Source organism: Monodon monoceros, unplaced genomic scaffold (genome assembly GCF_005190385.1).
Source record: "Monodon monoceros isolate NGI ecotype Baffin Bay Population unplaced genomic scaffold, NGI_Narwhal_1 Contig5068_ctg1, whole genome shotgun sequence".
In the NCBI taxonomy this organism is placed as follows: Eukaryota; Metazoa; Chordata; class Mammalia; order Artiodactyla; family Monodontidae; genus Monodon; species Monodon monoceros.
The window spans coordinates 1-11,597 of record NW_021700919.1 but is presented as its reverse complement, the minus strand read 5'-3'; the positions used below and the strand labels follow the sequence as shown (position 1 = coordinate 11,597).

Below are 11,597 nucleotides of genomic sequence, written 5' to 3'. Positions count from 1 at the left end.
GATTCTTGTGTACTATAAAGAGAAACACAATCCATTACACCTATGCTTGGGTTCAACTTTTATAACCTCTGGTAGCAGTTTAGTTTTAAAGGCCAAACAAGGGAAAATGAAACGATTCAAATTGCAGGCAGAGAAGGCTTTTCTGATTACTACTTTAAACCTCATATGCACTATGCCCAGCAATATAAAAAATGTCCTCCCAACAATTTTTGTCTTTGTAGGGGGCATGGAGTGCGTCCTGTGAGATGTTTGTGTTTGTGACCACCAGGTGGCAGTGGTTCCATTCCTCTCATTCCTCCAGTGCCTTAACGGTCAAAAGCATGACAGCTACTAGAGGATTTGCTCTTGATTGGCTGAGCCACCAACAGAAAGGCTATCTCGTGCATTAGAGAAGGAAAACTAAGACACAGGAGCAGCTCCTCAGGGGGGAAGATTTGGAATCATTAAAATTGTATCAAGAGTGTGATATCAGGATGGAGAACATGCTGGAATGTGCATTCATAGTCTTGTGGCTTCAGCTTGGCTGTAAGTTGGAGGTTAAGAGATGAGAACCATAAGGGCACATTTATCCAAAGCTGGAGAGAAGAGAGAGAGGGGTTTAGTCTCAGCTCATCCCAGGCTTTTTGTTGGAATTTTTCAAAACTGCTGAACTGAAAGCTTTGTTTCATTTCTGATTTTGTTTTCCTGAACAGGGTTGAGGGGAGAAGACAAGGTGGAGCAGAGTCCTCAGACCCTGAAAATCCAGGAGGGAGACAGTCTCATCCTCAACTGCAGCTACACGGCCAGCAATTTTAAAGGGCTACTGTGGTATAGACAGGATCCTGGGAAGGGACCCGAACTTCTCTTCCTTCTTTACTCAGTTGGGGACGAAAAGCAGAAAGAAAGACTAAAAGCCACCTTGTTAAAGAAGGGAAGCTCTCTGCACATCGCAGCCCCTAAACCTGAAGACTCAGCCACTTACCTCTGTGCTGTGGAGACACAGTGCTCCCCAGGCACCTGCAGCCTGTACACAAACCCTGCAGCTGGGGCTCTGGAATCAGGGCATCTTTGGTGTTTTCCCCTCCTCGAAGAAGTAGTTACTTAGCACCCAGAACCTCTTTCCAAGTAGTCCTATGGAGAATGAAATCTTGTGACATAGCCAGACAGCAGAGATTACTGTTCATTCTGTCCAGGATCCTGAGTGATACTGGTATTCAACTTTTTCTTTCATTAAAATGTTTAGGTCAGATTTTGGTATCAAGATTATAATAGTTCATAAGTTAAGTTGCAATTTATGGCTCCTCTTCTATCTATAGAAGAATTTGTGCAAGGGTTTTAATAATTCTTTTTAATTTTCAGAAGGTTCACTAGTGAGCCATCTAAGCATAGTTTCACTTATGGGAGAAACTTAATAATCCTTCAATTATGGATTCAGTTACTTTAACAGGTAAGGGGTTCTTTATATATTTTGTTTTCTTGTGAAAGTTGGTCAATTTTGTTATTTCCGCACATAGTTTATTATTTGCTACCTTTACTTTCTTTTATTTATCTCGCTACTTTTTCTAGTTCTTTGAGTTGCAAGTTTGACTATTGATTCTCAACATTTCTTCTTTCCTAACAAATATAATTTAAATCCATAAATTTGCCTCTAATTACAATTATTCCTTGACTTCCAGTGGGGTTACGTCCCAATAAACCCATCATAAGTTGAAAATATCTTAAGTCAAAAGTGCATTTAATACACCTAAACTCCGCACATCATAGCTTAGCCTAGCTTACCTTGAACGTGCTCAGAACACTTATATTAGCCTACAGTTGGGCAAGATTATCTAACACAAAGCCTATTTTATAATATGGTGCTGACTATCTCATGTAATTTATTGAATACTGTACTGAAAACAAAAAGCAGAGTGGTTCTCTGGGTTCAGACCGGTTTTTTTTTTTTTTAACATCTTTATTGGAGTATAATTGCTTTACAATGGCGTGTTAGGTTCTGCTTTATAACAAAGTGAATCAGCTATACATATACATATATCCCCATATCTCCTACCTCTTGTGTCTCCCTCCCACCCTCCCTATCCCACCCCTCTAGGTGGTCACAAAGCACCAAGCTGATCTCCCTGTGCTATGCAGCTGCTTCCCACTAGCTATCTATTTTACGTTTGGTACTAGTGTGATGGTCGTTTACCCTTGTGATCCAGTGACTGGCTGGGAGCTGTCCAGCATCAAAAGAGAGCATCATACTAGCCCAGGAAAAGATCAAAATTCAAAATTTGAAGTGTGGTTTCTACTTAATGCATATCACTTTCATACCATCATAAAGTCAGAAAACCGTAAGTCAGGGACCTTCTATACTGCTTTTGCTGTATCCCACATGTTTGGATATGTCATATATTCATTATTATTCAACTACAATGTTTGGTAATTTCCATTTGAAGTGGGGATTTTATGTCCCATGATGATATTTCCAGGGACGTAAGAATGGCCAAATCCTGCCCTGCTCACCACTGGGAAGATTCCTGAGGATGCTTATATGTATTAGCTTAATACAAATGGAAAGTGAAGAAGGACTTTCAGCCGAACCAGGACCTGATTACCTCTAAAGCAGGAAAGGTGGGTTGAGGTTCAGGCCTCAGTGGAGTTTCCTACTTCCTTCTGAATCCAGAAAAGCAAGCTCAGAATTCCTATAAGGATGAGTAGGAGAGATAGGCCACGCCTCAAACTAGCCAAGGGTTGACTTGATTTTCAAGTATCTGAGCTGAAATAGAAAGAGAAAGAGGTAGCCAATTACAGAGTACTAAATTAGTTCTCCTTAGATTTGCTTATTATCACAGGTAGGCAAAGACTTAAAATGCAAGCGATATAAGCAGAGTGAGTGGAGTCTTGAGTCCTACATTTTAAATTAGACTAAGGACTAATTTCCTACTCATAAATGGACTGCGAACAAAAGAATCAGCCCTCCTCACCCCTCCCGTGTGGGGAGGGGAAGAGGCAAGGCCTACAAAGAAGGAAAGCAGAAGTGGAAATTTCCTGATTTAGGCAAAGAGAGGTATTCTTTTATCCACACCATCTGGTTTTGTTTAATTTTAATCTTTTGGGTTTACAGCTTTAAAGTCTGCCCAATGTGTTCAGGGAAAGAGATCAGAGAATTATCATGGGATCCTTGTTTCCACCTGCCCTTATTTTGTCATTCGCATCATTACCACCATCATCTTTGTTATCATTTATGGAACACTTACCATATGCCAAGTCCAGTGCTAAGCACTTTACAACTCATTGTATAATCTAAAAACTGCAAAGTAATATTAACCCATCCTCAGTTGAGGAAAACTAAGGCTTAAGAATGTTTAAAGATGAAGGGATTTCTGAGATAAAGTAAATGCTGCAGGCAATATAAGATGAGATTAAAAAATAAAAACTCCAGAGTTAACCAATTGGACAGTATTTGTCAAATTTTACTGTACATTTAAGAATCACATGAAGAAAAAATATGTCTTATTCTGATCAACAGATTCTGATTCAATAGGTCTGGCATGAGGTTGGGGGTTTACTTTTTTAGTAAGTTACTTGATGATTTTGGTTCAAGTGACTGGGAGATTTTGCTCTGAAAAACACTATAAATGGAAGACTGATGAATTTCAGGAGGATGGATGATATGAAAATGTATGTGTTGTGTACTCACTTAGATGTTAGGTGGTTAGAGAACCTCAGAACCCACCTGGGGACACCTAATGCACGTAACACCTTATTCTGATTAAACCATATCCTATTTTGATTAGTAAAAAAAAAAATCTCTTTTTTAATGATAAACAAGGTAATGACTTTTGTTTTCAACAACAGCAAAAAGAAAATTATCCATGGTTTAATGAATGGTGCGATTTGGTATAAAACTGATGTAAGTGCAAGTTTTTGTCATCTTAATGAGCTACGCCAGCTGTTAGTGGAATGCCTTTTGTAACTGCAGGTACTCAAACGTGAAATGGAGAAAGTCTTAATTCTATGACAAGGGCTATTGTTATGATGATGGATGCTGTTGGATCAAAGATTTTTGTAAGTGTTCGTTGTTTATTTGTTTTCATTCTTTATTTTTAATTAAAAGACAAAACCTCTCTATATGTTAAAGGCCATGAGTCAGTTATTTCTTAATATTTCCTCCTCTGTTCTAAAGTTTAAATATATTATACTTCATAATTTTAATTAATCTTTTTACTCTTTCTGGATTCTTTACAACATTTAAAATTCATATGGAAGAAAGCAATTTACAACATTGATAAAATTTTGTTTATTGCAAAATATAGCACAATAATTATCTAACCTCTGCCTTCATAGTTCTCCTAATAATTTCCAGTAGAGACCACACTGATGACTTATAATTGTTTTATGACCATGTTTAATCTTCTGCCATATCCTCACAGCCAGGCTTTCCTTTTCCTGTATCTGTGGTGATTTGGTTGGTGCAGGGCTTATTATTGAATTTTGTTCCTCAAGCTCATCTAATTGGTAAATATTAATTGATTTACTAATATTATTGGAATATATTTAATTATACTATATATTTATAAATTACGCAATATAAAATATTGGACTATATATGTATATTTTTTTATTTTGTCTTAAGAATTAGAAACCTTTATTTAGAATCACTTATAGAAACAAAGAGATTTTTTTTCCATTTAGATGAATAAGATGTACTCTGGAGCATTTTTCATTGTCACAAATTTGGCAGCTGGGACCCAGAACTAGGGACCAAGAGGCATTAAGCATTCATCATTTTCCATTAAGAACAACTCACAGCCAGGCACTCTAGGATTTATGGAGAAGCAACTGTACAGACCCTGCAACCCCTGATCTTCACTTCTTTAGCTGAAGTGAGGGATGGAGCAGTCAGCAGAAGAGTATCATCAGAGTGTTCCACTTTCCCCATGAGCCACTTCAGACATCGCTATCCTAAAATACTTGCTTTTAAAGACAGAGATCATCGGAGTAAAAAGGAAAACTGTATGGCATTCTGTCTTTGGATATCTGTTTCTGGAGCAGATTTTGATCTATTTTTTCATCTACTTAAGCAGAAGATGAGGAAATCAGAGAAGGATGGTACAGTGAAGGGGGGCAGCATTGGGGCTGCCTGGGTGTCTCCATGAGGCACAGTGAGGAAGAGTGAGTGCTGTGTCCCACAGGTGCCACCTCTGAAGGCAGCAGGCCTGAGTCATCAGCCAGTTCTCCACCAGGAAAAGGGGAGACAAGAGGCCATGGGGAGTGCTTCCTGAATGGGATCTGACAGGGAGGGGAAGATCCTGCCTTGAGGAGGCTCCTGAGGGTCCCCGGCTGCTCTCTCACAGGGATGCTCGCACATCGAGGCCATCAGTGGTTGGGCAGGAAAGCAGTACACCCAAAGGTGCACACCAGTTAAATGAGAAAGTGTCTGCCATTTAAAAAAAATTCTTCTTAATTTCTGTTTCTTCCCTAACCTCAAGGGAATTAGAACCAAAGAAAAAAGGCAGAGGAAGAGAACAGAGCAAGCCATGCTGACCTTACTGCAGCCAGGAGTCAAGCCTCAGGTTCAAAGAGCAGAAGAGAGAAATGAGGATGGAAGTTTTAACCAGGGCTGCACTGAGATTTATTTAATACATGAAAGTGGCCCAGAGGACTTGTGGTTTTCTTTCCAAGATGTCTCTAGGGGATAAGGTTCAATGTTCCTCCAAGGACCCATCGATACTTATGCCTCCTTGCTTTACTCGGATACTCTCTCCTCTCCCCCTTGCTCCACTTAGAAAATGCTTATTTTGCCTCAGGTAGGCTAACTTGTATTATTTCAGTGTATCATCTCCTAAATCTGTAACTGATGCTTGTCCTTTGATTTGCCTATAGGACTAAAACTTTTGAAATAAAATGGTAAGCAAGGCAGCTTTATTTTTTTCCCAGCAGTACATCCTTTCCCTGAAGTGATGAGCTGAGAATCACCCATCTGCCTGAATGAAGGAAACATCATGTGGTTTTAAAAATGAAAAAAAGCAAAAACTCTGTAAATACTGCAACAATTGTCTTGTTACACACAGTGATCATTCTAAAAACTTAAATGACCAAAACTGTCCTATCTGTAACATGAGACGCACATCTAAGCTGTTCTCTTCCATTATCCGTACAGTAACTTTACAAAAGCTGGTAGGTGGACTTGCCTGGGATCTGGTGACGGCATTCATGTGTTTAGTCGCAAGAGGGGCCTGCTGTATCTCTGTCAGTAACGTCCCTGATCAGCTGGAGAAAGAGTAGTTAGCTCACATGCAATATTGAAGTCATGTGGAAACTATGACAAATGATATATTTTATTCTCTTTGTTATAAGCAGAATAGTCTGGGCACAGCTTCCAAGCATTCAATGATTCCTGGCCTTGTCCCAATCCATTATGAAAGGTTTTCTTGCTACTTAAAATGGGATGACACACAAAGGGGAAGACAGGAAGTGGCTATGCAGCTTTCCAGCTTAATTGATCCATTTTTGTCAATTTTTTTGTAGGAACAAAGAAAAGTGTAATTTTTTTTCCAATGGGAAGAGAATTACTTTTCCTCAATCTCTTTTAGTTCTCTTAAACTTGAGAAGATAACAAGAAAACGTTTTCAAGTCTACTCCCCCTTCTTTCTTACAGTGTCTTTCCTTTTTTCCCTCCTTTCTCTCCTGGCCAGTCCACTCTGTGTTGGGGCCGCTAGGCACACGCAGAGAATGGGGAAAGACCAGTTATGAACAGGGTTTGTGGAGCGTAAGGATGAGTGCCAGGTCTATTGTTTCCTTTATACCTAGACATGCCGTCTATAAATACCCTCCTAGTAACACATGATTCCTAGAAACATTTTAGGAGACCAGAGAATCGGGCAACTTGGCTTCTAGGTTAGGATCTGACCTTAACCTTCTCAGTCACTTTGAGCACATCACCCTCTGTATCTGACTCTCATTTACTCTTTATTGTCATTTTGTAAAAAGTATTTCTTTTCTTTAAAATTTTTATGAATTTATTTTATTTTTGGCTGTGTTAGGTGTTCGTTGCAGCGCACGGGCTTTCTCTAGTTGCGGACAGCGGGAGTTACTGTTCATTGCAGTGCACAGGCTTCTCATTGCGGTGCCTTCTCTTGTGGAGCATGGGCTGTAGGCGCCTTGGCTTCCGTAGTTGCGGCACACGGGCTCAGTAGTTGTGGCTCACGGGCTCTAGAGCGCAGGCTCAGTAGTTGTGGTGCATGGGCTTAGTTGCTCTGTGGCATGTGGGATCTTCCCAGACCAGGGCTCGAACCCGTGTCCCCTGCATTGGCAGGCAGATTTTTAACCACTGCACCACCAGGGAAGCCCCATCTTTCTTGTCATTTAGAGAGACTTTCCCCCTCCTCTCAAGGCTGTATAAGACTTGGTGTTCTTCCTGAATAGGCCATAGAAATGCCAATAAAAATTCCATTAGGAAAATCTTTTAACTTGCTTATGAACTAAACGTTGTTCAAACGAAAATAAACAGCATAGAGACTTCCTACTCCAGTTCTTAATGTACACTTTTTCATACACAAAAAGAGAAAGTGAAAAGAAAATCACATCATTTGGCTTAGCAGTGGGAGACGTGCCCACAAGATGTCAGTATATGTTAGAACTAATACACAAATTCAGTAAAGTTGCAGGATACAAAATCAATACACAAAAATCAGTTGTTTCCACATACTAATAACAAACTATCAGAAGGTGATGTTAAGAAAACAATTCCATCTACAATTGCATCGGACAGAATTAGGAATAAATTTAAACAAGGAAGTGAAAGACCTGTACATTGAAATCTATAAGACATTGATTAAGGAAATTGAGAAGACAAAAATAAATGGGAAGATACTTTGTTCTCATGGACATAAAAAATTAAATTGTTGAAATATCCATAGTACCCAAAGCAATCTACAGATTGAATGAAATCCTTGTCAAAATTCTATGGCACTTTTCACAGAAAGAGAACAAAAAAATCCTGAAATTTGTATGGTACCAAAATAGACCACCAATAGCCAAAGCAATCTAGAGAAAGAGGAACAAAACTGAGGGCATCACATTTGCTTATTTCAAACTATATTACAAAGCTATAGTAGTCAAAACACTGGTACTGGCATAAAAACAGACACATTGATCAATGGAGCAGAATGGAGAGCCCAAATATAAGCCCCTGTTGTCTAGGTGCTCCGGCCTGGTGTCAGGCCTGAGCCTCTGCGGTGGGAGAGCTGAGTTCAGGACATTGGACCACCACAAACCTCCCGGACACATGTAATATCAATCAGTGTGAGCGCTCTCAGAGATCTCCGCCTCAATGTTAAGACCCTGCTCCACCCAATGGCCAGCAAGCTCCAGTGCTGGACACCCTATGCCAAACAACTAGTAAGACAGGAACACAGCCTTACCCATCAGCAGAGAGGCTGCCTAAAATAATATTAAGCTCACAGACACCACAAAACACACCACTGGACGCAGCCCTGACCACCAGAAAGACAAGATCCAACCCCACCCACCAGAACAAAGACACCAGTCCCCTCCACGAGGAAGCCTACACAAGACACTGAACTAACCTTATCCAATGGGGGCAGACACCAAAAGCAAGGGGAATTATGAACCTGCAGCCTGCAAAAAGGAAACCCCAAACGCAGTAAGTTAAACAAAATGAGAAGACAGAGAAATATGCAGCAGAGGAAAGAGTAAGGGAAAAACCCACCAGAGCAAAAAATATGAAGAGGAAATAGGCAGTCTACCTGAAAAAGGATTCAGAGTAATGATAGGAAGGATGATCCAAAATCTTGGAAATAGAATGGAGAAAATACAAGAAACGTTTAACAAGGACCTAGAAGAACTAAAGAGCAAATAAACAATGATGAACAACAAAATAAATGAAATTAAAAATTCTCTAGAAGGAATCAATAGAGAATAACTGAGACAGAAGAACGGGTAAGTGACCTGAAAGAGAGAATAGTGGAAATAACTACCACAGAGCGGAATAAAGAAAAAAGAATGAAAAGAATCAACGACAGTCTCAGAGACCTCTGGCACAAAATTAAATGCACCAACATTCGAATTATAGGGGTTCAGAAGAAGAAAAGAAAAGGAAAGGGACTGAGAAAATACTGGAAGAGATTATAGTTGAAAACTTCCCTAATATGGGAAAGGAAATTGTCAGTCAAGCCCAGGAAGTGCAGAGAGTCCCATACAGGATAAATCCAAGGAGAAACACGCCAATTCACATATTAATTAAACTATCAAAAGTTGAATACAAAGAAAAAATATTAAAGGTAGCAAGGGAAAAACAACAAATAATATACAAGGGAATGCCCATAAGGTTAACAGCTGATCTTTCAGCAGAAACTCTGCATGCCAGAAGGGAGTGCCAGGACATATTTTAAGTGATGAAAGGGAAAAACCTACAACCAAGATTACTCTACCCAGCAAGGATCTCATTCGGATCTTACGGACAAATTAAAACCTTTAAGACAAGCAAAAGCTAAGAGGATTCAGCATCACCAAACCAACTTTACAACAAATGCTAAAAGAACTTCTCTAGGCAGGAAACACAAGAGAAGGAAAAGACCTACAATAACAAACCCAAAACAATTAAGAAAATGGTAATAGGAACTACATATTGATAATTACCTTGAATGTAAATGGATTAAATGCTCCAACCAAAAGACATAGACTGGCTGAATGGATACAAAAGCAAGACCTGTATATATGCTGTCTCCAAGAGACCCACTTCAGACCTAGGGACACATACACACTGAAAGTGAGGGGATGGAAAAAGATATTCCATGCAAATGGAAATCAAAAGAAAGCTGGAGTAGCAATTCTCATATCAGACAAAATAGAGTTTAAAATAAAGACGACTACAAGAGACAAAGAGCAACACTACATAATGATCAAGGGATCAATCCAAGAAGATATAACAATTGTAAATAGTTATACACCCAACGTAGGAGCACCTCAATACATAAGGCAAATGCTAATAGCCATAAAAGGGGATATTGACAGTAACACAATCATAGTAGTGGACTTTAACACCGCACTTTCAGCAGTGGACAGATCATCCAAAATGGAAATAAATAAGGAAACACAAGCTTTAAATGACACATTAAACAACATGGATTTAATTGACATTTATAGGACATTCCATCCAAAACAACAGAATACTTTCTTCTCAAGTGCTCATGGAATATTCTCCAGGATAGATCACATCTTGGGTCACAAATCCAGCCTTGGTAAATTTAAGAAAATTTAAATTATATCAAGTATCTTTTCTGACCACAACACTAGGAAACTAGATATGAATTACAGGAAAAGAACTGTAAGAAATGCAAACACATGGAGGCTAAACAATGCACTACTAAATAAGCAGGAGATCACTGAGAAATCAAAGAGGAAACCAAAAAGTACCTAGAAACAAATGACAATGAAAACACGACGACCCCAAACATATCGGATGCCCCAAAAGCAGTTCTAAGAGGGAAGTTTATAGCAATACAATCCTACCTTAAGAAACAAGAAAAAGCTCAAATAAACAACCTAACCTTACACCTAAAGCCATTAGAGAAAGAAGAACAAAAGAACCCCAAATTTAGCAGAAGGAAAGAAGTCATAAAGATCAGATCAGGAATAAATGAAAAAGAAATGAAGGAAACAATATCCAAGATCAATAAAACTAAAAGCTCTTTCTTTGAGAAGATAAACAAATTGATAAACCACTAGTCAGACTCATCAAGAAAAAAGGGAAGGAGACTCAAATCAACAGAATTAGAAATGAAAAAGGAGAAGTAACAATTGACACTGCAGAAATACAAAGGATCATGAGGGATTACTACAAGCAACTATATGCCAATAAAATGGACCACCTGGAAGAAATAGACAAATGCTTAGAAAAGCACAACTTTCTGAGACTGAACCAGGAAGAAATAGAAAATATAAATAGACCAATCACAAGCACTGAAATTGAAACTGTGATTAAAAATCTTCCCACAAACAGAAGCCCAGGATCAGTTGGCTTCACAGGCGAATTCTATCAAACATTTAGAGGAGAGCTAACACCATCCTTCTCAAACTCTTGCAAAATATAGCAGAGGGAGGAACACTCCCAAACTCATTCTATGAGGCCACCATCACCCTGATACCAAAACCAAAGGTGTCACAAAGAAAGAAAACTATAGACCAATATCACTGATGAACATAGACGCAAAAATCCTCAACAAAATACTAGCAAACAGAATCCAACAACACATTAAAAGGATCATAAAACCATGATCAAGTGAGCTTTATCCCAGGAATGCAAGGACTTTTCAGTATATGCAAATCAATCAATGTGATACACCATATTAACAAACTGAAGGATAAAAACGATATGATCATCTCAATAGGTGCAGAAAAAGCTTTCAACAAAATTCAACACCTATTCATGATAAAAGCTCTCCAGAAAGTAGGCATAGAGGGAACTTACCTTAATGTAACAAAGGCCGTATATGACAAACCCACAGCCAACATCATCCTCAATGGTGAAAAACTGAAACCACTTCCTCTAAAATCAGGAAGAAGACAAAGGTTGTCCACTCTCGCCACTATTATTCAAAATAGTTTTGGAA

General features: G+C 38.9%; 1 gene segment (V, D, J or C); it reads left to right on the top strand.

Annotated features, from left to right (window-relative positions):
• Positions 1-202: 202 nt before the first annotated feature.
• On the top strand, positions 203-1,946 carry LOC114889968. The segment is given in 2 exon segments: positions 203-525; positions 693-1,946. Coding segments are annotated over 2 exon segments (444 nt in total).
• Positions 1,947-11,597: the final 9,651 nt, after the last annotated feature.